The sequence below is a fragment of the Rhinolophus sinicus genome, linkage group LG01 (assembly GCF_036562045.2).
Source record: "Rhinolophus sinicus isolate RSC01 linkage group LG01, ASM3656204v1, whole genome shotgun sequence".
Taxonomy (NCBI): domain Eukaryota; kingdom Metazoa; phylum Chordata; class Mammalia; order Chiroptera; family Rhinolophidae; genus Rhinolophus; species Rhinolophus sinicus.
Window position 1 is genome coordinate 72310750 of NC_133751.1, and position 27757 is coordinate 72338506.

At 33.4% G+C, this 27757-nt stretch overlaps 1 protein-coding gene across 1 annotated transcript in view; it reads right to left on the bottom strand.

Moving 5' to 3' along the window:
* The window catches only part of TRAT1 (T cell receptor associated transmembrane adaptor 1), a 37785-nt gene extending 19617 nt beyond the window's left edge, over positions 1 to 18168 (bottom strand). The window contains exons 1-2 of the mRNA XM_019742919.2: positions 17915 to 18168; positions 5525 to 5635 (exon numbers count right to left, since the gene is read on the bottom strand). Of these exons, the coding sequence (XP_019598478.1) occupies positions 5525 to 5635; positions 17915 to 17921 (118 nt within the window). The 5' untranslated portion in view covers positions 17922 to 18168. The remainder of the gene's footprint in view (positions 1 to 5524; positions 5636 to 17914) is intronic.
* Positions 18169 to 27757: the final 9589 nt, after the last annotated feature.

A 27757-nucleotide genomic window follows, 5' to 3' on the forward strand; every position in this document is an offset into this window, starting at 1 on the left:
TCCAACTACAGCCTGATGTATCATGGAACAAATTCAGGGTGAGAAATCAGAAGACATTGCATTGGGTAGCAGCTGTCCAATGCATTTGCCATATGACAACATGTAAATCACTTTAAAACTCTGATTATCAGTCTATTGACAAAATATGGGTAATAATGCCTATATCATGTGAGTAGATGTGGAAGACAAATGAAATACTTTTTGTAAAAAATATTTAGAAAATGATAAAATTGATTTTCAAATTATACATTCTAAATCCATAATATATAACAAGTCACAATTTAATTGTGCTGATTTGAATTGGGAAGTTTCTTCATTAAATGGATTAGCTGACAACAAGCTGATATAATTAAGATGCTATTTAAAAGGCAAAAAGATTTATGAGTAAAGCTTGATTTGGAATGAAATAACCAAATTTCACTTTTGGCAAGAGGATTTTCACTAATTGAGTGTTAAATTGAAAGAAAGGAGAAAAAATAAAGAATTTGAAAAGAAAAATAGAGTGACATTATTTAAATAGAATAAGAAAAAAATAGGTTTGGAGTAAAAATATTTCTCCAAACAGACTAATATTTTTGAAAGATAATGTGGATTTTCCAATTGGAGGTGCTTAGAGTACGAATGTCAGTGCCTGGCAAATATTCTCATATAATGTGTAAATGGATAGCTCTACAGAAAGAAAATGTAGTTGGATATGTTATCACTAGAGAAAAGCAAAAAAGGTTTTAAATCAAAAAGCTTTGTGGGAAAAAGGAAGTAGAAGCAATTACATAAAGGATATAATATAATGTGAGGCTTAAGTAGAAGGAAGGAGAACTAAAACAATGTGAAGAAGAAAATAAGTAACAGGTAAAAAACATATGGCAACACCAACTATATTGAAGAAGCACCCTAAAAGGAGACAAAAAAAAAAAAAAAATTTCAAGGACACCACCATATTCCACTCCACTCTTGCAATTTAAATGTCTAATCCTGAGGTAGATGCTCAGTACTTTGCGTGGTTTTAGTCTTACAATACTAACTATAGGAAGTGTGATAGAATATTATCTCCTTATGAAGGGGAGTAGCAATCAAAAGTCTAGAGTAGAGATTACAGCTAAGGAGATAGTTCAGCAAACTCAGGCTCCTGAAAAGAGCTTTCTCTGTCTCAAGGACTTGTAAGTTTATTTAAAAATAAATGGAATGATTTGAAAGCTACATAATCATTTCAAAGATAGTAAAACAAAAAGCAGTTTTAATTTTGCTATAAAGCAGTTGCATTTGCAAGACTCTGTGTGAGAAGAGCTGGGTAAATTTTCATAATCCTCTCCTGTGATTCAGATACCAACATTTGTGGTTCAGGTTCATGGCTGAGAGGGTGTGAGCAAACATTTGCTTTTATATTTTCCCCTTTATCGTGTTCACCCTTCCATGCACAATACGTAACAACAAGGGAACAACAGCACATGGCTGAAACTCCATAATAAAACAATTTTGATGCATTTTAATGTGAAAATTGTACCACAATTTTCTAGTGAATTGGAGATATACTGATAGGACTTTGATGTATGAGGAAACCGTACACTTGTTTATCCTTCTTCTCAAAATAGAGAAGAAAGGCTGGATAGAGAATATTTGTTTGGCTTTAAAGGAGGAAAAAAAGCTAATGCAATCCTATCAGAAAAAAAATAAATATAATCCTCCTAAAGAACAGATTTGGATAAAGAATCGCATAAACATGAAAGATTTATTTTGGGAGGAAGGAAGAACTCCATTTCAAAGCTTCTACCTTGCACGGCTACAGAAAACATCAAGGAGAGGCTTATCTTTTCTATCTGATTGAATGTGTAGATATTGTATTGTTGCTGGGATAGAGATTGTCTTTTGTATGCTACTTAATACATCAACAAAACTTACTCACTGACTGTTTGCCAAGGTGGAGTCATATCTTGCAAGTTTCATAGCCACAAAGAAAAGCACACAGATGCAAAAATAAAAAGTTACATGAGGTCAGATACAGGGGCATTCATTGTGTTCCCAGACCAAATGGCAAAAATGCTGACTAATATTTGATGGATTATCTTCTAGTCTGTCTGTCTAGGAGAAACAAAGCAGGCAGGAATTTGCAGGAGGACTGGAAAGGAGTCAGTTTGCAGAGCTAATCCCAAATCCACCTTTGATCTCTGGGTGAGAAAGAAAGATTATGTTATTTGCTCAAGTATAACAGAAAGGAAAGCAATTATTAGTAATACTTGGGAAAAGATGTCAGGAAAAATTGTGGCAGTTGGGCAGGGACTATAGAAATGAAAAGGGGAGGTGGGATGAGAACAAAGGGCATTCTTTTGGCATCAATAAACATTGCTCCAAGGCTAATCTTTGGTTTGCATGCTAATAAAATGCAAGACCCAGAGTTTATGTTCCACCTAAAGAGGACACATTACTGCTGAAATAAAATAATTTGAAGTAGGCTAATGTTTAGAATCAATTCTATGAAAACCTACAGAAAACTCTCTGGAATGAACCTGTGTGTGATTTAAATGAACACAACAGTTATTGCTAACACTCACGTAATTGTACAAATGTGTGAAACAATATAGAGATGGGAGCAAGAAGCGAGATAGGAACTAGAGAGGGTCTAGAGGGTATAGGGATGGTGGGAGTGGTGAAGAAGCCAGAGGAACTAATGTTCACTGAAATAACAAACATTAAAATTAAATAGAATGACATGTAACCATTGTAAGGCCTTAAAAATTTGTTTGTGGGATGAAGGAAGGAAGCACGAGGGCCACAAGAATGGCGATATTCCCTACCCAGGAACAACGTACTCAGTCCCTAGCCTGTGCTGAGGTAGAGTAGTTCCTCTTTATCCAGGGTTTTGCTTTCCATGGTTTTGGGTACCCACAGTCAACTGTGGATCAATAATATTAAATAGATTATTACAGAACTAAACAATTTATAAGTTTTAAGTTGCACACTGTTCTAAGTAACATGATGAAATCTCGAGTGGTCCTGCTATGTCCCACCCGGGACGCAAATTATCCAATTGTCCCGTCTACCCACAGTGTATATGTTCTCCGCTCGTTAGTCATTTACTAGCCATCTCCATTATCAGATCGACTCTTATGGTATCACAGTGGTTGTGTTCAAGTAACCTTTATTTTATTGTACCTGTTTTATTTTATTATTAGTGATTGTTAATCTCTTACTGTGCCTAATAAATAAATTAAACTTTATCATAGGTACATACATATAGGAAAAAAATGACATATATGTGTGTGTGCACACACACACACATGGATAGGTACTATCCACAGTTTCAGGCATACACTAGGGTCTTGGAATGTCTCCCCCATGGATAAGGGGGACTAATGTATCTATATAATTCTCACAAGAACCCTACAGTCTAGATGATGTTTCCCATATTTTGTAGGTAAGCAAACTGAAACTCAGAGAACTTATACTACTTTATAAGACCTCCCAGGTAAATACTGAAAGCAGAGTTGTAATTCAACATCATGTGGACTTCAAAAGCCATGATGTTAAGAACAATTGAGGGAACTGAAATTGATTTTTAAAAATACATCAATGAATTTAATTTATTATTTCCTGTTTTTGTTTTTTTTTAATGTTATTTCCCATTATACTACTTTTAAGCGATAAGGGCACTTCTGACATGTCTGAGGCAGTAAGGATTTGTACAATTAAAATGAAATATGTCAAGAAAAAATTTTAAAGACTGCTTTATTTTATTTTATTTTTAGTTAGGTTACTGTCTGTCAGCAGTGATCAACTAAACTCCCGAAAGGAATTAGTATGGTGGCAAAATGATATGGATGTGACAACATGAATGCCAATGAACAAACTATCAAAAATGAGGATTGGAAAACCTGCTAGTTCCCTGGCTCCACACAAAGCTCCAGAGAATTAGCACTGGAATCAATGGAAGAGTGAAGTAGTAGTTCAAGTGCTTATTTTTGTCCTGGTTTCCACCTTAAATTATTTCACCTCTATAGCTCTCAATTCACTTTTTTTTAAATTTCAGGTGAAAATATTATCTGCATTCATAAAATATTTTAATAAAAAATTAAAATGTGTGCATTTTAATCTATTATATAAAGAAAAGTGCTGGTCTTAGCTTAGTTTTTTTTTTGGTCAAAGAAGGAAACTTTTTTAGAAGATGTCTCATGATAGGTCATTCGTACATCTGACATAAACTTTATTTGAAAAATATTTGATTTGAAAGTAATTACTGAAATAATTGCTAAAGAAAAAAACGTTGCTTGCCTGGAATTTCATTTAAGGCATAGACATTATATAATAGAGATCCTAAAAGAGTGTTGGGATTCTGGCTGAGGACATTTGGTCAACAATGCAAAAGCAGCACGTGCTGGTAAAAATTGTTTTGGACAGCAGATTAGAAAAACTGAGCACTTAGCCTTGATTTTGCTATTAAATAGATGTGTGACCTCAGCTCTGCCATTTCATTTTCTAGTGCTTCTCATTTTTTTCAAACCCGCATGACAATAATGACTTCTTCATATTTTATATTAGCGTTATCAACTTTTAAGAAGACACTCCTAAAGAAAATCAAGGACTTTCCCCAGAATCTGACCATTGTTCTAAATTGGCTTCCTGCAATTTTTCTTGGTCACATGTGTCTAACTTAGTTTTGCTAACTTCATTTTATTTATTTTCATCTGTTAAAAGAAAATGAGCTTATTTTTTATTTTCTGTTCTTTGATTACCACTTAAATGTCCTGCCTCCAACAGTTTGGTCGTTCTAGAATATTAAGGCCTCCTCCCCAAAATAATTGAACTTTTATTTTTCCATCCATCCATCCATCCATCCATCCATCCATCCATCCATCCATCCATGTATTTACAATACATGTATTGAATGACTACATTGTGTAAAGATTGTGCCAGTTGCTGGGCATTACACATCATGCATGTAAGTGTGAAATTCATACGGTTAAAACTGCTGCCCAGCTTGTTGAAGAAAAAGTTAACAGTGATAGGTCCCTTTGATCTGCTCTTGTAGACCCTGGGAGTGTATGAAAACAAGCTCATGGTTCAGTCTATTTCTTTTCCAGTTCCCTTCTGATCCCTATCCTGACAACTGAACTTTAGAGGCCCTGATTGAAGCTGAGAAGTTTGAGTAGGTTTCAGCGGAAACTTGAAGGCTGGTTTTCAATTTTCTCATCATGAATCACAGAGAACAATTATGGCTGCTCCAGAATAGACTAATTTCGTAGGTTGTTCAATTGGAGGAGGAAACATGCATTTACCAGAATAATCCCTTTCTATTCTATACACTAAGGAAGAGATGAAGCTAACATTGGGAATCTGTTTACATTTCTCATACAATTGCATTCTTAAATTAAGAGAACCCTCAAAATGAAAAAAAAAATGTATCAAATAGATTTTCTACAGAAAAAATATCCTGTTGGGTACCATGTTATAAAGTTGTCTTCTTCTGTAGGATTTCCAGTGATCAGTTTCCATTAAAGCAGGTGCCATATGACTATTTCACAAAATGTCTTACCTTGTCGCTTTTTTTCCACATAGTGGGAAACATTGAAGATCAGCGATATAACCAGAGCTAAAACCAGGAAGACTAGAATTGCCCAGACATAAAAATCACAGTCAGGGTTTCCTGCAAACAAAAACAAACATACCCTTAATATAATAGTTGCTTACCTATTTGTTTTAAACTGAGTATTCCCACAATTTAAACCATTGTATTTATTCACAATGAATGACACATCCTCTGCCAAGACATTAATTAACATTGAAACCCAAAGGCTTCATACAGATTTCAAAATGGATATTGGTGAAGTCCCTGCACTCAGCATGAGCAAAAGGAAGCATTTTCCCACATTTTCAGTGTTAATGACATGGGAGACATTTTTAGTTTAGCTACTAAAATTTGACAACTGGTGACTGATTATACAAACTCCAACTCAAAATCAAGAATATCCAAATTACCCAGAGTCAGACTTTGCTATGCTTTTCTTTAATCCTCAGACTATAATCATACTTGCTCTCATTATTTACAGAAAACCACTTACTACCTTCTATTAATCCCAGTTGTATAGAATACTGTGTTGGGATAAAACAATAATTCTGGAATTATAGTACCCCAGTTTTGTTAAACTGGCCATAAGGAGCTTATCACATACTATTTGAGCTCCATGAATGGATAGTGGAGAGTTAATTATGCTTTTTTCTTCTGTGTAAAGGCCTCTTTTTTCATTCCTGAGCCATAAAGAGGGTTCTATGGGATATTATTGCCTATGAGTTGCTCGTAACTTTTATGGCAATCTTCATATTGAGAGACTACTACAATAATTAGCTTGCTTTTATATATATTCAAAATAAATTATATAATTTATTTTACACAAAAGTGTTTGTTATTTATATAATATATGAATATATGTATACATTATATATTAACCTAATTAGCCTATTTATTATATATAATATACATATTATATATTATATGTACATACATGTATATAATTAGGCTAATTATCTTAGTAGTCACATACCCATGTGAATGCTGACCCCAGAAAAGTAACTTATGATTCTATAATACTGTATATTCATATATCCAACCAGTATCAACTAGACATCTCTTCTGTGCCAGGAGCTATGCCCTATATAAGGAATCAAAGATAAAGAAAACAGAATTTTTGCCCTCAAGGAATTCTCTGTTTAGTTGGGGACATGGATGTGTGAAAACATAATTAGAAATGCAAGAAGCGCAATGTGTAAATAGCTGCAACAGAGATCGTGTTCCTTCACTGTCCCAATTCTTTCTGTGTGACTGCTCAGAATCAAAGATCATTTTAGGCCCTTTCAAAGAAATCCAAATACCTCAGGTTAAACACAACACACAAACAGAATAGGCAAACCTTAATAGGAGGGCAAGTAGTTTTGCTTCCCTAATCTGTCTTTAAATCATCCAATAAAGAATACTTAAACCCAAATGTTCTTTGCTCTATTTTATTTATTTTCAGTATTTCAATTTTTACATTTGAGTTGCTAATTATTTCCTTTGAATACTTGTTGACATTGTCCAACTGCCTTCAACGGTCCTGTGTTTTTTGAGTTGGTTTGATTTATTTATTGGCACAGTTTAATTTTATTTATTTATTTTTATTTTATGTATTTATATATTTATTTATTTATTAACTTTTTAAAAATTAGTTTCAGGTGCACAAAACAATGTAATAGTTAGACATTTATCATTTATATCCCTCACACAGTGACAAACCCCCGCCCCCCCATCCACTAGCCCTTTAACATCGCACACGGTCATTCCATTTCCACTGTCTCTATTCCTAATGCTGTACTCCGCTTCTTTGGCATTGTTTAATTTTAAATGAGCATAGTTAGGCATATAGATAATTAAATACATAAAATGTACACATATGTATTTATGATACAGTGTACATATATATGCATATAATTTGCATATCACTTATTCATATATACATTGCTTTTGTTAGAACTAGTCTGTGGCTCTTATAACACCAGCAAATGTTTACTAATGTGTTCTATCTCCTCTTTCAATTTTTGTACCATGTTATTTAGATATTCAAGATACCATAAGCTCCTCGGAGAATAGGACAATTTCTGTCTTCCATTCTGGATTGCCAGACATATAGTACATGACTTATAAAAACTTTTCAAGAATAAATTAATAAATAGGAAAAGTTCATTGATAATGGTAGGAAAATGTGTGGTTTTCTTTTCTTTCATTTTTTTCTTTTTTATTACTAAACTTTATTGGTTTTCTTTTCTTTAAATAAATTTTTGTGTTTCTTAAAGTATAAGAGAAGACTTGAACAGTATTTTATTTTCGGCAATAGCTCTACCAATTAATTAGGTTAAAAACACTAAGGTTTGGAGGGGGCTAATTTATTCATTATGAACATAATCCCATAATTATTTATGAGAATTCCACAACATAATATTTATTAACTATTTGAAGTATACTAATAATCCTAGGTATTGTATGATACTACATATTCCTAGATTTATTTATTTGATATTTATGCTTAATTATTTACTTTAAAAACCACAATTACCTGCTGAGTATAAATTTTAAAAATTCCAGCAATAATAAAATATAAAATAACATGTAAGTTTCTCCATTAAAACATAAATGGGACACTTATATTATACTAATTCACCGTTTTAAAAACCACTGTGTTGGGGGGGATATACCATTTAGTATGTTAATTTTAGTGGCTGCATAGAATTCCATAGTATTTTCTGTAATATAATTCATCTACTCATTTCTCTGAGATGGACATTCTAATTTTTAAAAATGATTTTCTCTTACAAACAAAATGCAAGAAACTCCATTGGACAGATATTTTGTGCATATGTAGGTTATTTGTAGAAGAGGTTCCTGGGAATAGAATTGCTGTGTCAAGGAAATTTTTAAGGCAAACTTTCAGAGAGAGATTGATCCCCAACCACCGTTAATAGTAATCCTTTTCAGGTAGGTTATTTAACTAAAATTGTGGAAAATGGGCCCAGCAAGCTATCTCACTTGCTAGATGGGCCTCAGTTACTCCCTTTGTTGTCACAACACAGCAAATTTTACAGAAATATTAATTTATTTATGTTATTAAATTAACGGTTTCTATTACTAAAGACTTTTCTCCTTCTTGTGTATGTCACTTACAGTTCTAGTTCTTCCACCTTTTAAAGCAATTTGAGGGCATATACTATATTTTCTATTGGGGTATATCACAACAATCATTCCAGGTTTATTCAATCAGCCAAATCATTCTAATCATTCTAATCATTCACCCTCTACAGTCACTGTATTTGGTGACATTTAAATAAATGAACTTTAATTGTTACAAAGAAGCCCAACTTATTATACACGTCATCCATGTTCAATGTTAAAAAACAATTAGTAAACTCAGATAAGCAAAAACAAAAACATAAAAATCAGCCACAATCTTATTATCAAGAGATAATCACGGTGAACACCTTAGTTAATATACTTCCAAATTTATTATTCTCTGTGTAGAAATTGTTACAAATGGAGACATAGGAATCAATTATAGTGACTATGTTGTTATCTACTTTCCCCCCAATAACTTCATGGTGTGTTTCTTTTTCAACAAATAAAATATGCTTCCATTTCTGTTAGCTGCCCTATATTCCATTGTGCATGTTTCCCATAATTTGTTAAAACAATCCTTTATTATAAGGCATTTAAGTTGCTCTAATTTTTAGTTATATAAACAATGTTGTGATGAATACCTTTAGCTAAAACTATATACACACCTTAACATTTTTTTTAAGATAAATACTCTTAAAGATGAATTGCTGTAGCAAAGGATATACATATTTTAAAAGATTTGGATATCTTGATGCCCAAGGTTTTAAAACACAGTACTAAGCAGAGCCTTCTCAGGTCAGTATGGCCTCTTTCCTATTGGTTTAATTGGCCCTTACATTGTATTTATGGCCGTTTTGGTTAATCCACACTACATCAACTACCACTCATAATCTAGCTACTATCCTTCCACATACTGTCCCCATATACTCCCCTCCTCTGTGACTTCTGGAGAAAGTTTGTCTTCTTTCTAGAGCCTGTAACATAGGGCCTTCAGGAGAAGGTACCTGCTCCTATCTCTCACCTAAATATAGAGGGCATCACACTTTTCTTTCCTTACCAGAACTATGTTCACAAAATGTTATTTTAGGGTTTCTGCCTCTTTTAGGACTTATCTGCTATACCCACCCAACAACACACCATGCTCCAATCATTCTGAAGTACTTGTAATTTTCAGTGGATATTATACTTACCATTTCATGTCTTCATGCCTCTGCATATTTGCCCCTTTGCCTGAAATAACTTTCTCCTGACCCATCTGATGAACTCCTACTCATCCTTCAAGATTACCTTTTATTTGAAACATTAACTCAATGCTTCCTGTCCTCCCATCAAATGACCTCTGATATTTCCCTCTACATTTCAACAAATATTGACATACTCATCTATGTGTATCTCTCCTCAGTAGACTGTCAACTTTCCAAAGGACAGAAAGAATGTCATATTTATCTTCATCTTCATGCCTCATATGGGGATTAAATGAATTAAGACATATAATGAGATTTGTAGATAGTGTTTCTCCTTCTTCTTTTTCTTCTTCTTCTTCTTCTTCTTCTTCTTCTTCTTCTTCTTCTTCTTCTTCTTCTTCTTATTTTACTAGTAGTAAGACTTCCACTATTATTTCTGCAACCTATTCAGCACACAGTAGGTGCTCACTAAACATTTGTGAAAAAGCTAAATAAATGAAAAGAGGAGTGAAGAAAGGGAATGTAATGATCAGGGCCTATAATAGAAAAATTCTGATCAAGTATGATGTCTCCAAACATCTGCAACCCAGGAGAGACTCATTGAAGTGTCTATTACATTTGTCTCTAGTACTATTGAGAAAAGACCTACCTTCCAGTAGCTGGGAAATAGATCCTGTGCAAGAAGAGTAACTCATTAGGCCACTGTCGTTTTGGTGAAAGTACTCTTTAACAACATCCTAATTCTCTTTGTCCTGAATCTATATTTACCAAAAAACATGTGGAGAATTAGTTTGTTTCCCAGGAGACTTTATATAAGAAAGTTGGTGCTAACAGCTAGTATATGATTAGATTTACTGGGGATGGTCACGACTATAAATGAAAACTTTGTTTTCTTATTTAAAAATCAGTCTTGGGGTAGTTTAATTAGTGTCAGTGAAAGCTCTGGGAATGGAATTTAGGAAATACCACTAGTTGAGGTGAGCTGTATGAGCCCAACCACAACCCTAGGAAACATATGCTTGTAAAAAATTGAGGTGTTAATAACGTGAGTCAGCGGGGGTAGCAACAGTCTCCTCACAGACCACATAATAATTTTCAGAAGCATAAAATGGGATGTGCTTTCATTCTCTTCTTTAACTTTTACTTTAAAGACCTACTGTGCTTATCTTTACTTATAAATACACATCCTCGAACTATGAGAACAAAAAAATGGATGTTTTTCTATATGCTGGTATCACGGTTCTACCTTCATCAAAGAGTAGCCTTGTGAAATAGTTGTTCTGTCTAATTATTATTAAAGAAAGAATAATTGAAGGGGAGTTACTTAAAATTAAAACTATTGTTTTTGGCAGAGGTCCATTTATTTCAGCCTAGCAATTATATACCATAGTATAGTATAGTATAGTATAGTATAGTATAGTATAACTTATCTAAGAACACATTTCACAGCTAATTTATTACTATAATGTTGACCATTATGACTATAATGTTGCATTGCTTAAAATTAAACATTTAGTGGATATATTAATAGTTTACCTTTGGTTAAATTGGGTGACTTGTAGCCTTGTTTTAGGAATAGTCCAGTCTAGAATTATTGCATCAAATTTCTATGACATATGCCTTGGGACCTTGATCATTCACTCATACACATGATAACACAATGAAAAACTGATTTTGAAAGGAAATTTTGACCCTATCTATAAGTTTTTCCTGGCTCTACCTTTGAATGGAGATAAAAATGGGCTTCAATGACTTTCTATACTGGGACATGTCCTAGTTATGTTCCCAAGATTTCTTAAGAGAATATCAAACTTGCTTCCATCTCAGCTGATCACCTGCCCTAAAATGGCAACAGATAATTGAACTTCAAGTGGCAGTCAGAAAATAAAAGTTGAAATTCTCTGTTGCTCTTTTTGTTCTCTTCCATTTTCTACTTTTGCTATTAAGCCAAAATAGATCCCATTTTAAGAAAAAAAACCAATTGGATGAAACTTTCCATTGATTTCATTGATTATAGGGATGCTATGAATTAAAAGATATTGCTTAATACATCATTTGATGTCTCAGGTATAAAAAGCTAGGGATCTCCTCAAGAACTGACACATTTTTACTCTTATAGTCCATGTAAATATTGTCATTGGTTATCTGTCTGTATTTGTGTATCATTTGAAACACAATCTACCTTAAATCTGTAGGATTATATGATATTCATTTTTGTGAACTAATTGTATCCTTTGGTCCTTATTTTCCCTTTGTCTTGATTTATTTGGTTATCATTTATACTGTTCTGTGTATTTCGAATACCTGTCTTTCTGATGAAAGAGTAAGAGATTAAATAAATACACAGAAAATAATAAGAAGTCTTTAAAATTTATCATATTTGAGAGGACTTATAAAACCATACTTCTTCCTACTTAGTGTTTTTTATTTCTTTCCATTTCTCACAGCATCTAGTATTTAATATATACTCAATAAATAGTTGTGGTTTGGGTAAATAAAATATAGCACAGTATAAAAAAAGCATACAGTGGTACCTTGGTTTTCTAATGTAATCCATTCCGGAAGACTGTTCGAGTTCTGAAACATTAGAAAACAGCCAACAACTAGGCCTCAGGATCTTGCTCTCAGTGGAAGCCGCGTGACATGTTCGATGTCCGAGGCGTGTTCGAAAACCAAAGCATTTGCTTCTGGGTTTACGGCATTCATAAACCAAAATGTTCGTCAACAGAGATGTTTGAAAACCGAGGTACTACAAGGCAGTAAGCAGAAAGCCCTAATCCTATTTTTTTTTAAATGCACTGATTTTTAGCTGTAAATTACCCTATCGTTTGTACCCAAATTATATTTTAGTTAGAAGTTTCCCTATCATCTTTTTTAATTAAAGGAAGCACTAAACAAGTTGTATTAGTCCATTAATTGCTACAAGAAGATAATTTTTCTCTCAGCTACAAAGAAACAGCTAAATCTATATCACAGGCCTTCATTTTATATAAAAGCTTTAAGGAAAGACCTATACTTTTCATGAACTATGTCAGCTATGTATGCTAAGGCAAGAACTTGGACCACACTGTATATCTCTCTAGGGCTGAGTTTTGTCATTTACTATAAGAGTAAATTGGTTTTATGTAACCAATTGGAAGTCTTTTAAAACACAGGCTAAATTCTAATGTGTGAAGTTGGGTTAGCCTGGTCTCTAGTTTTCCTCTGATGTTAGGAGCCTATCTATATTCATATCTAACGCTTTCGTTTTCTAAGACTTTTTCCTTTTCTAATGTGATCTGAGTTTTACATAGGAATATTTTCATTTAGAAGCCTTGTATTTCATGATGTTTCTGATATCATTCATAACTTTGCCAACAATAAATGCCTCCATTTTGAAAAACCAAACACAACAGACAAGAAGAGAACATATTGAATAGCTAAATAGTGAAGATTTTGAACTTGAATGGCAGATCTGTATAAATGTTCTCTCTCTCTCTCTCTCTCTCTCTCTCTCACACACACACACACACACACACACACACACACACGCTATGCACTTCATATCTCCCTTATCCAGTTATTTTCCATATGCAAAATGAATATCTCCAGATCCATGTGGATATCTATTCAGTAAAGACTGTACCTCTTATAATATTGAATGCACAAAGTACTCAAAAATTGTTGCCCAAACATGGATGGACCTAGAGAACATTATGTTAAGTGAAATAAGTCGGAAAGAGAAAGACAAATACCATATGATCTCACTTATATGCGGAATCTAAAGAAAAGAATAAGTGAATGAACTAATCAGAAACAGTTTTGGAAACATGGAGGAAAAACAGAGGGTTGCTAGAGGGGCGGGGGGGGTGGGGATAAGGGGAAGGTGAGAGGTTTTGGGAACGTACAGAGGGATAGTGGATGGGGGGGAGGGGGGTTCACACAGTGTGAGGGATATAAATGATAAACGTCTAAGTTTTGCTTTGTCTTGTGCACCTGAAACTAATTAAAAAATAAATAAATAAATAAATAAATAAATAAATAAATAAATAAATAAATTGTTGCCCAACAAATGCAATCTTTGGTAGTATTATTCATTAATTATAGTTACTTTCATTTGCATAGCTTTTATCAATTTTAAAAGAACTCCCAGACAATTTGAATTTAGCTATTTACACTGTTAAAAAAGCCAAAGGCCTCAAGAAGTTATTAGAGAGGCATTGACAGCTAGGAAAACCATGGTTTAAATTTCTATCTAGCTTTCAACCACCAGGGGCTAATAGTAGTAGCTTTAATTATAAGACCTCTGACTCCCTTAAAGCCAACAGTACTTGACAGGCACTGTATTTAAAATTCAGAATTACATGTGCTCTGGAAGGAAACTCAGCTAAGCAAATGTAATGTCTTTCTTCTGGAGGGTTGGATTCTTACAGAAACCTTTTCTTAAACATTTAACAATAGAAAAGCAATAAATACAATACCTTAATTGTTTCTCCTTTAGGGAGTCTGTAATTGAGACAAGTATATGAGTTTATAGTGTAAAGTATATGGCTTTGCTTGATGGTGTCTCTTCCTTGGCTTGTAAACTCTATCAGAGCAGTGACTGTCTCTTCTTTGCATTCCACAAATGTGTATATTTATTTTAAGCACCCCAGAAAGTTCAAAGAAAACATTCTGCTGTAAGAATCCCTATGGATTCAACTTGTGAGTTTTTCTTACTGTGGTGACGCCTAGTACCGAACTAGGCACATTCTTGACTCTTTGAATGTGGCACTTTGTCACTATCCACACAGCCATCCCCGCCCCCCACTAGCCATCCTCATTACCCCATCACTAGGAGGCATTACAGTCATAGACAGGCAGGCTGGAAAGGATTCTCAAACCCAGCCCCAGGCTTTCTAACAGATAAGGTAATTGTTTTTAATGCAAAATTTGAAATCTGTCAACCTTAAATGAGTGTCTGTAATAAACAGGGTTATTTGAGAAGTGGATGGTGTATGTCAGGGAGAGGCTGTGACGGGAAGAGGGACAACAGCATTGGAATATCTATCTCAAACTGTGTGGAGAAGGGGAATAAGTATATCACTCATTAATTGTGTAACTTTCTGCAAATCACTGAACATCACTCCCTAAGCCACTTGTAAAACTAAAGTTCAGATGCCCATCTGTGTGACATCAAGGTTCCCCATTTCTAGCACATCATGATTGCTCTTAACCAATTTTTTTACTAAAAATTTTTACTAAATTTAATTGAGGAAAGCATACATATCGGAATGAGGTGGAGGATAGATTTTTAAGACAGTATGTTACGATTCCTCCATGTCACTTTTATAATTTATCTTTAATTGGGATTGGTAAACTTCAGAAATCCTATTGGGCTTGAAGTAATACCAAAATTCCTGTGTAGATGAATCTCTCTTCATCTTATTTAGCTACTTCATCTGTATCTTATTGGAGAAGCATCTTGGTAAAACCTGAACATGACAGGGGAATGTAGAAACTTTCATCCAACAAAATACTTTAATTACTATGCTTTTCTAATGGCTTAAGAAGGTCTGTTAATTTTTTCTCTCTTTTAAATGCAGGAAAGCTGAGAAAATGAAATGAAATAAAAAATGCCTAGAAAAGTGACCAATGACATTTATTATTAACTAGAAATTTGTGGACATTATTTCCCAGCTATGACCTTTAAGTGAAAATCTTTCCTGGATTGACATTCCTTAAAATCACTGTCAAACATTATCTAAATTAAATGATGAAACATCATCTCTGGCCTATCATTAGCATAAAGATTATCTGAGTTTAAAATATAATTCATAAATTAGTCCTACCTACCTAGTTTCTAAAAGAAAGGATTTCATTGTTCTCAAAAATGTGACTGAGGCTCAAGGGAAGAGAAAACTGAGTAAAGACAATGAAAATTCTTTTTTAGAAAAATAGCAATGTAACTATATTGTGAATTATTGTTTAAACTAAATTAATGGTAGCCCAAAGGAGCTACTTTCACCACCTGACTCAGCTAATATTGATTTTATGGGAAGACAGAAACATAGTACAAATTATGATACCAGCACATTTATTGATGTAGTGACTACAAGGCATACAGGTAGGCGAAAAGGGAAGGTTTGGGTTTTTCTTTTCATACGCTGCTTTAAGTAACTAGCAATAATTTCACTTTTTTGTTGTGTTCACACATTTTCTTTTGTACTTCACTTATCTAAATGTAAAATATACTATCATCTGTCTTCTTATTTCACATTAAGTTTTTTTGTTTTTGTTGATATTGTTTCTTTTAAAATCTACGAGGCTTTCACGGCAAATACTTTACATTTTTATGTCTTTTGTGGAATTGTAGAAAGTCTTAATTGACAATGGAAGAGCTCCTGTATTATACCTGGAGGGAAAATCTAAACTACAAAATGCTATGGAGGAAATTTTACCGTATCCCTTATAAAATTAGAATTAATTAATCCTGGTAATAGTTGAATGTCATGTTCACTGCCTTCAGCCTTCCTGAGTTCCCCACTGCCATCAGCTCATGGTAATTATCTATAGTATCACTATGTCCCTTTCTTGAAGAACACTAGCAAAACTGGAACAATTGTTTTTGTTCTTTGCTAATCTATAAACCCTGGAAAAGATAGAGGTATGAAAACAATATGTCACCTTATGCTCCCTGTGTGATGAATACAATCAATTGATTTTATAATCCAGCTAACAAATAGTGGGAAGCAAATTCACAGAAATTATAATATACATCTTTACACTATAAATGGTTCATACAAATTTATATTAAAAGTACGTACTATAAGCACAATAAGTAAGCAAGATATGATCAGACAATTCAAAATGATAGAATTATAAACAGTTTAAAAATCAATGCGAAAATGTTCAACCTCATTATAGTCAAAGTAATCCACATTAAACAATGGGTTAACATGTGTGCTTTTTATTAGTAGAGATTTTTAAAAAATGAGACCAGCCTGTTAAGGAGAAACACTGTTTATGATGAGAGTAAATTGGCATCACTCTTGGAAAAACAATTTGGTAATAATGAGACTTAAAATGTTCATAACTTCTTATTCAGTAATTCCCATTCTAGAAATCTTTTTAAAGAAAATAACTCTTTTATAGAAAAAGCTATAGAGATGTTCATCTTTCTGTCATTTAAAATATAAAAAAAACCTGATACAACATAAATGTTCAGCAATAAACAAGTAACTAAGTAAATTATAATTAACCCAATAGATGTCATTTTGTGCATTCATTTACAATAATTAGGCAGAAGTTATTATAAAAAGGGAAATGGTTATGTTATAATGTTTGTGAAAAAGCTGGATTATGATTTTAGTATATGTGCTGCCGAAGCGAGCCTGGATTGTGATTTTATGTACATTATTATTTCAGTTATGAAAAACAAACCATGTAAAATGTATGGAAATAAAAGTTGAAAGAAAATACAATGTAATATGTTGTGTAATTTGTTTCTTTTCATTTATATTTCACAGTTTTCACCTTTAATAAATATGCATGTTTTCTCTTACCACAAAAAGATGTTTATTAAAGAAATAAAAAAAATACGTAGAATAAAAGAAGAATGAACTATCAACATGGAACAGACATAGCTTCAACCCTCAAAATCCATTCCATAAGTGATGGTATTTTCACTGGCTTTTGCAAAATTGTCATCTCTCTGAATGTTGACAATCAGATTGATTCCTGGGAAGATAACATAGTTCCTAAACTTTAAAGAATTACAATGTGGTTACTCCTAACCTGCTTTTAAATTAAACTAAACTGAAGCGGAATATGTGTGGTCAATGAAAATTTATTTAAATGTAACAAATACTTAAAATGGCATCATTATTAAAAAACACTTACTGAACAGTTACAACTAGGTTTATATTATAAAACACTTCCCAATTTTTTAACAGAAAATAATAATTTATACTCATTAATAGTTCAAAATGTTTTAATTATACTAAAGGTTACCTCACTTTAAAAAATAATGTGTAAATTAATTTTCTTTCTAAATGTTAAGTGTCTTTGTTGGAGAATTGGAAATTATTACGTGAAATTTTAGCCATAGGAGTGGAAAAAAAGAATTTAAAATGCCACTTACCTGACATACTTCTTTTCTCAGAGAAATCCTTACGTAGCCATAAGGCAAATGCGTGGATTAAAAATGTTCCTACAAACTTTCGTTTCTATGTAATGTTGCTCTGTTATATTAGAAGCAGTGTGAAAGTAAACTTGTCTTTATCAGTACCTCGTTTTTTTTCTCTCTCTTCTGTTTCTTAAAATCCTTTGTGTGTACTTTGTTCAGTTGCAAACAGGAAATGTGGTGATGGAGGCTTCGAAAGTTTTGATCTGAAACCAGTAGGCTCTTACATTTTTGTGTAAACGTGAGAAGAAAAAAATCCCACGATCTTCCGTACTCTGCTATTTGAATTTTTATCAATACCTGAATCTAATGTAAAAATAAATAATGAAATCAAGGTATGAATTAGATTAAACAGTTTCTCCAGTCTTTCTAGAGAAAATCCAGGCATCTCCTCACAAGTGAGTTCATACGGAAATAGAGCAAAATATGTTAAACAGGAGGAAACAGTGAGAAGCCCCGAGTTGTGCTCAACTGTTGGTTGTGTTTTCTTTGAGGTGTGACAGAAGAAAGGGAATTAACACTCTTGAATGCTACTATATATCAAGTACCTTCTCTACATTATCCCAGTGGAGATTGGGTGCCTGCTTTCTTTCCCACCATACTCACTCCAGCCAATGTGAGCCCCTCTGGTCAATCTAGGCCCACTTGGCAAGTAAGCTCAGGCTCTCAATCCCCATCCCAGAATCTCAATAATCAGGAGTTTTTAAATGTTAGTGTGCAAAAGTATGTTATGCAGCACTAATTTACCAGGCATATTCCCAAGCCTTTGGGAACCGCAGTATTTGAAGTAGAGCCCAGGAATCTGCATTTTCACAAGCACCGTCCTGGTTATTTTAATACAATTCTGTGAGTACATATATATATATATATATATATATATATATATATATATATGTATGTATATGTATATATATATATGTATATATGTATATATATATACATATATATATACATATATATGTATATATATATCAATTGTAGTGTTTTATTTTTAACATTAGCCAGATAAAGATTGTCTCTGTAGTATCTACATATATGGTTTGCATGTGTTTCTGTGTATGTATATCTGTTACATATTGTGTGCCTGTGCATATTTGCTTTTGTAGCCCACCAACTTTTTTTAATTATAGAAGAATGACAAAACTGAATCCAGATTATTACAAAAGGAAACGTAATTAAAATTTAAGGGAAATTTTAAAATGAGACTTTTGATGCACAGACTCAGAGCAAAGATATTAGATGGCTTACAGGATAGTTTACTCTAGCTAATTTCTCTAAAATTCTTGAGGGCAGGGAGAGTTTTCATCTTATCCATCATTAAAATTCCAGCTTCTGGAATAATGCCTGGCACACTATAAGTCTCAATAAGCAGTCTCACAATGATTGAATAAATAATAGAATGTTTATCTTCTGCTTTATCCTTGCTTCATTACAGAAAACAACTCCCAGTAACCAAAATGCAGGGCTTCTTTACTCTTCAGACAGAGTTAACTAAACACTAACAGATTTTTCTACTTCAATCACTTTCCCCAAAAAATATTTCTTGTGAGTCATTGAATCAGGATCTGTAAAACTGAAAAGAGACCATGGAGATTTCCTAGTCTAATCTTCTAAAAAAGCATCTTCAAAATATGTTCTATAGAACGCCAGGTCTTTAAGAAACTCTCTGAAAACAAATTTCCTTCAACAAATATAATTGGGAAAACGATTATTTTGACTTTTGTGGACATAAATATATTAAAGGCTTAGGTAAGTCTTACAAAAGAAAACCCAGAATAACCATTTTAACGGAGATTTTTCTAAAGCTGTTTGGCCAGAGAACTTTTTGTTCAGCTGCCAGCCATTAGCAGGGTAGCAGGTTGTGTGAAGCAGACCTAGATGCCCACAGACTAAGAGCTCACGGGAACAGAAGTCTCAGGGACCTGTAGGGAGCAAAGCACAACAAAGAATCAGTAGGATCCATCCAAGAATTAAGTATAACACAGGAATGGGGATTGCTGAAACACTGAATCCCAGACTTCAGGTAGTTTTGAACACCTGAGACATCATCAGTTCAAGAAGAGAGGGCCCAGCTGTGGGGCAGCCTGGAAGAGTTGAGCTTTGGTCCTGAAATAGGCTAACTGGCAAGGAGGATGGGAGTCCCAGGCTCAAAAGGGAATGCATTGATTACCAAAGTGGGAGCTTGGAACATAGGCACAGCAGATGGCCATTTATATTAACTGAGACATACAGAGGACATGGGAGAGAAAAGGGGTATCGGAATTGGAAATTTAGGGGCAAGCACCCCCTTGTTAGAACAATAACAGCGCATAGGATGGAAAAAAGAAGGAATGAGGATACCCCCACCCTAGCTGTTCCATAAAGCACAAATCCAGAAACAATAAGGGTATTAAGTAGCTGGCTTTGGATGTAGGGAAGGTCAGACTTGCTAAGAAGGATGCAGGTAAAAATGCAGGAATTCTGTGGTTAGCCCAGGAGGTAGGTATACCTCTCAGGACAGCCCAACAGGGACAGAGACTCAAACTAAACCCATCAGTTGCGATAGTGCCCGAAGCTGCCTAAGTGCTTCCCTTTTACTTCCCTTATAAAGTCTGCGATCTTGTACATACAAATCTGCAGAGACTTGGGGAAGGCAAGAGCAGAGGAGACAGGCAGAGACCAAGAAAGGATATATCTTCCCTCTGCAGGTCAATAAGGCAGCCTGTGGTCCACATTGAGTGATTATCTAATGGCTTAAAAGAATTAATGAACACGGTACATGATTGGTATCTCCAAAGCAGTAAAACTTAGGCTGATAAATCCAAACTACTTCACAATTTCCAATTATTATAATATTTTTGTGCATTAGATAGTTTCACAGATGTTTGAAATTTTCCAGGAAAAAAAATGATAACTTTTCATTAAATATAGATGGCTGAGCACATGGAGACGTTATCAGAATACAAAAAAGTCTATGAATATATGTTTGTGATGAAATACATTAGCGAGTGCATTCAGAGATTTGAATAATGGCTCCATGAACCGTGTTCAAATGATAAATAAACATGAGGCTTCTGTGGTACGTTTTAATGATATGGGTTATCAAAATGAAGTTTGGAAGATGGCTAGACGAAGCAGAACTGTACTGACAAACTGGAAGCGGTTAAAAATGCTGTAGGATATTTTGGGAGAAGTTATGTCGTTTTAATGGGCACCTGTCAAGAAATGGGAATTTTAAGGCCAACAAAATTGAGGTTTTGTTGCCAGAAGAAAATGAAAAATATATCAGAATGACAGCTGCCATTCACAGCTTCACATGCAGAAAAATGGGTCATAGAGTATAAAAAGAGGTCCAGTTTTCAAATCCCCTATATTATGGTCATCTATTATTTTTATAATTAATCTATATCACTATAGTGAACTTATTTATATCTCTGTGTATATCTATATCTATGTATATAGATATATAGATGTACACACACTCAAACGTATATATTACACACACACACACACACAACACACACACACACAACACACACACACACATACATATTTTCTGTTTTTTTTAAATCCAAGGGGCTCCAAACTGTAAAGAGTAGTTATTAGCAAGTGATTACCTGGGACTTTGACTTTACATTTTATATACTTATCTATTGTTTAAATTATTTACAATAACATGCATGACTTTTATAGATGGAACAAAAGATCTTTCTTTATTTTAAAGGCTCTTTAGAATACTTTTGTTTTACAGAAACAGGGTCTATCTGAGTGACTTTTCTTTCTTCTGTTGAATCATTCTTTAGTAAGCCTGAAGCTAGTACAAAACAAACAACTTTATAAAAGACAGAAGGAGGGCCCCTGTGCTTCCAATTATACTGTTAAAAGGTAAAATTATTCAAAATTAATTATGGTATTACAATTGCATCTGGTTAGACTATTTTGATGATTCATATTTTCGTTGTGTTTACAGTATAAGACCCCACAGAAAACATAATTATTCAGATGGAAAAGTTAAAACCAGTAGAACAATGCATGGATTTGGTATAAGATTTAGAGATCTTTTTATTACACGTATAGCCTTACAGAATCAGAATTCCTAAAAAATCAACACTAAAATAATAGAGTAGATCATAAAAATTCAAAAACACGAGAGAGAAATGGCTCATAGCAGGTACAGTCTATTTCCCTACGCATGAAAGACTTAAGCATCCAAATTTCCTAGAAGAGAATTGGCCCATTACACAGATTTCTGTGTGATGTCCTAGAGGGAGTGTTATTATTAGCAAAGTCAAAGAATTCTGAGAAATTGTGTTATTTGAAACACAACTGGCGTAAACAAAGTAAAACCAATATATTTACTTTAGGACTATTCATAACTTTAGTGAACTGATATGCAATTTCTTTTCTCAAGAGAAGGATGTGTTATACAGTATTTCCAAAAATTCTTGTATAAGAGAAACATAGCTTCATTTTTAAAAAAGCATTTTGCAGGACTTCTGTTTAGGAACCACTGAATCAAACCAATTTTTCTTCCTGTTGAACTGGCTCTTTTCTCCTACCACATTCAGGGCCTGACTTACTTGAGGGACACCACAGATAATATTAACTTTACCACTTATGTATGAATTTCCATCTTCTTTAGAGATGTGTTGCTTGAGATTATAATGTCCCAGGACAGGTACCACAGTCAGCATCCTCAGAATAGCTTACACAGTGATACTAATTCTAGCGAATTGTCCATCAAATAAGACATACAGTAGATTAAGAGATTTGGGGCCAAGACATTTCTAGAAGAAGGAAACTCTAATTGAAGAACTCTAGGAACATAGAGTGGGAACAAGAACACCAAGAAGTGAGGCAACCATTAGGGTCCTGGCTAGAATCAGATGCAACATTCAACAGGGGTAGTTGAGTGAGTTTAATGAGGGACTATTTACAGAGGTTCAGGCAGAACTAACGGGAAGAACAGGGATAATGATGCACTTTCAGGTTAAGAGCAGAGAAAGCCCATGACAACTCCTAGGCTTGAAAGTAGCAGAGGAGCATCAGTTACTGGAACCCAGTGAGATAAATAGCTATAAAAAAGGGCTGTCTGACAGGAACTATGGACTTCAGTTTAAGAAACAAAAAACAGAAAAAAAAAAGAAACAAAAAACAAAAACCTCTCAGCCAGTTATGACCAGGCAAGGAGAGAGTTGTGGGGAAAACATCCCAGTTTTCTCTGCCTTACAATTCTCCCACCCATTTTCCTCAATGGTCAAACTCACTGAAGTCAGAAAGAAAGGCAACTCTCATGCTGCAGTCCAGCCTCACATGGATCAAAGAGGGGTGAAGAACAGACTGGATCTGGAGTGATAAATATGTGAGTAAGGGGTGCTGAGAATGAACTTAATTTTGAAAGGTACTGTCTGTCCAGCCAGACATGGACTTCATAATTTTTTAAGTATACTTATTCTCCAGAGTATAGAAGAGTAAATAAGAGCAATTAGCTTTGAGATTTTTAACTAGATTCATCAGGGCAATTTTCTTGACCCTAAAATAGTACATGAAATATCCTAAATAATATCAAGTTGGCTCTTTCATAATAAAACAAAACTAAGGATAAAATTTATCTAGAGATTGTATTAAAATGATGGAATGGAGGATATAATAAAAGAAACTATATTTGAAAATTCCCCAGAGTTTAAGAAAGCTATGAATCTTTAAAGTGAAAAAACTCAGAGAGAGAGAGAGAGAGAAAGTAAAGCCAGTGTGACAAATGGTTAATATTTAAAGAATCAAAATTAAAGGTATATGAGAATACTTTGTGCCATTCTTGAAATATTTTGTAAAGCCTGAAGTGATGTCAAATGTAAACGTTTAAAAATATATGTAAATTACTTACAACAGTATCTGCTACATGTGAAATTCTCCATAAGGACTAGATGTTGAAGCTGTCAGTATTAACCTGATAACAAAATTAGAAAAGATATTACAAGAAAACTGCAGAAAAAGTTTTCCTCATAAACATAAATGGAAAAATTCTTAACAAAATTTTAGCAAATCTAATCCAGCAATATATTAAAATAATAATATATCATCAATAAGTAGGATTTATCACAGGTATACAAAGATAGTTTAACATTGAAAAAAATAAATCAATCTAAGTAACCCGATTAACGACTGAAAAATCCCCCAAACCAAAAAAACAACCATGTGATCATTTCAATAGAGGAAAAACGATTTGACAAAATCCTAACATGCATTCCTGGCTAAAAAATTAAAAACTAGGAATAAAAGGGAACTTCCTCAACATAATAAGAGTACTTACAAAAAAGTTACACCTCACATCATCCTTAATCAATGATTATGGGCATCATCCTTGTCAATTACTGAATGGTTTTTCCCTAATATAGACATAAGTCAAGGAAGGGTATATACAGAGGGTGCCAAAAAAATGTATACACATTTTAAGAAAGGAAAACAGTATTAAAATTGTAATAATATATACCAATAACAAAAGATGAATATAAGACACATTTGACTTCGGCAATTACAAGAGATGCTCAAAGTGATTATCATCAGTGTAATTTGAATAGTTTTTTTCCTTTCTTAAAATGTGTATACATTTTTTTTGGCACCCTCTGTATATATTTTCAATTGAATTCCAGTATTATTCAACATTGTACTGGAGGTTCAAGCTCAAGCAATAAGATAAGAAAAAGAAATATTAACTACATCTGAATTGAAAAAGAAGTAAAACTGTGTTACTCACAAATGGTATGATTCTATAGAATCTAAAAAGCAAAAACAAACAAAAAAACCCACAAAACACAAAAAACAAAAATAAAACAAAACAAAAAAAGCCCTGCTAGAACTAATTAGCAAGTTTAGTGGGTTTCAAAATATAAGATTAATATACAAAAACTTAACTGTATTTTTATATTAACAACAAAATAATCAGAAATTGGAATTAAAATGAGACCAAATGAGTTCAGTAAGTTTAGGGACTAAAGGTTGGGAAAGGGATTGACTGCAAAAGGACACAAAGGAACTTTTTTGAGAAAAAAATTAAAATGATTCATTTTTACTGCATGTAAAATATACTTCAATAAATCTAACTTTAAAAATTTGGAGATAGAAAAGAGAAAAATAAGAATCTATGAATCCATGATGATAAATAAATAAACAAATAAATGAATGACTAAATGAAAAGTGAAAATTCGTTCTTAGATTGCAAACTAATAAATGTGGAAGAAATGAAGGAGTTAGAAAATCCACCATTTTGGAACTATCAAATTAATAACTGATTCAGAAAAAATTGTCAATAGATGCTAATATGTGTTTTGAATGACCAAAAAACAAAAGGATATTTACCTACTTCAAAATTACAAACTTTGAATAAAAGTTCACAAGTTATTTATTAATTTAAAAGGAAAATATAAATTTCTTGGTAAGGAAAACTAGCAGATATAACATTAAATATCAAAGTTAATGTTATCAAGAATGGAACAAACTAAAATCACATATCTCCTACTATATTGTACTGAGTGGTATTTTTCCAGTATTCTTGTGGTAAATTCAAAACTTTAATCAGTCATGAGGAATATCAGACAAGTCCAAACTAAGAGGCATACTACAAAATAACTGGCTTATAGACCTCAAAAACATCAAGGTCAAGAAAGACAAAGAAATGCTAATTAACTCTTCTAGATTACAGCAGACCAAAGAAGCATGACAAGTAAAAGTAACATGTTATCCTGCATTTGATGATAAGATTTGGGAAAAAAATAAATATAAAGGACTTTATTGGGATAATTGTTAAAATTTGCATATGGCCTGTCAATTAGGGAGCGGTATTGTATCAATGTTAAATTTATTGATTTTGACAATAGTACTGTGGTTATGGAATAGAAAGTCATTGTTTTTAAGAAATGCACACTAAGGTACTTAGAGATAAAGTGGCATAATATCTGTAATTTATAATCAATTTATAAATCCATGTGCAGAAAGGAAGAGAGAGCAAGCAAATAATAAACGTAAAGCAAGAGGGGGGAAATGTTAACAATTGGTGTATTTGATGACAGGGCATACATAAAATATTTATTTGTACTATCATCTTATGGGCTACAGTTTAAATAGGGCTCAGAAAAAAATTTTATAACTTTAAACTGTTAATAAGTAAGAAAATAATTAAGTGAATTGAACATCCAATCCGATAAGTTAGCTATATAACTATAAAATAAGTCCAAAAAATAGTCAAATTAGTAAATGTATCTAAAAGCTAGTTCTTTGAAACCTCAATATTAAAATTGATGAATTTTTGGCTATCCAAATCTTGTTAAAATTCAGAAAGTACAAATATACAAAATAAGAACTAAGAATGCAAACAATAACTTATAAGTATAGAGGAAACTGACAGGATTACAGAGAGTACTTTGTTTAACTCCAGGCAAATATATTTGAAGACCTGGCTGAAAAATACCATTTCTTAGAAAAATATAAATTTCCAAAACTGACCTCAAACAGACATCAAAATAGGCAAATTCTCAAGGAACTGAAAAAAATAGGAAGGATTCTCCCATAAAAAAGTGCCAAGTCATTCCTATTGGGAATATTTCCAGTGTTTTGATATTGAACATTATGGTGATTTGGTTTGAAATAGAGGTATAGGTATATAATTAGATATAAATTTAATTAGAGAGATAAAATAGATATTTAAAAAGGGATAAGTATATTATCATGTTAAGGAAATAGCGATTGAATCCTCTGATGGTATTTTTATAAAAATCCATCATGTATTGTTTTAAAAGTCAAAAGGAGGGAGATCTAACAATGATATGAAGAGGTTATAAAGTTCCATTTTGCAAAGAAACAAGTATGAAGCAAGTATAAAGGGGGAAATGCATAAAACTACCATCTGAAAATTAACAAATGCTTATTCTTGGAAAATTGCTACAGTTTCAGGTGGAAATGACAGTAGTCCACGGTTTTCTGGCCTCAGCTGCTCTCATCTCCCTCTCCTTTTGTTGTTCTGTAGGTGGCAGGCTTGAAAATGACAGCAAAAAGCAACTGCCTTAAAACCAGAGCAGCAGAATCCCTCAGGTGGTCACTGCACTGTACACCTGAAGATGAATCTGAATAAAAATAAATGTCAACTACAATTATATGTATGTACACACAGTCACAAGAAGTGGAGTACAGCATTAGGAATAGAGACAATGGAAATGTAATGGCTGTGTGCGATGTCAGTGGGTAGTGGATGGGGGGAGGGGTGTTGTCACTGTGTGAGGGGTGTTGACACTGTGTGTCACTATTACATTGTTTTGTGCACCTGAAACTAATTTTAAAAAGTTAAAAAAAAAGAACCTATAGCTCTATTAAAAAATAAATAAATAAATAAATAATAAATAAAACCAGAGCTGGCTGACTTGATATGGGGCAGAGGGAGGCAAGAAGTGCGGGAAGATGGGTGTGAAAATTCCATACATTGCTGGCTAAACGTGGTGGCCTCATTTCAAAATGAATGGGAAAAGACCACAACTTCGTAGTCCCCGTTTGTCTTCACTTAGAACCAATGATGTGCAAGACACAGATTTAATGGTGAAAGCCATAATGGCATTGAGATAAGCTGATCCCTGCCTGACTGCTAAACTATGCACGGTGTCTAGGAGAAATCAAAGTCAGGATAGACTTCAGAATTGGCTGCAACTTTGAAGATACTTTTCAACATATACATACCTCAATCAACAACATCTGGGGAAGCCTTAGAGAATTAAGGTGTCTGCTCAAATTATTGGCTGACCACTTAACTATGTAGCAGAGGGGGAGCCCAAAACAGGA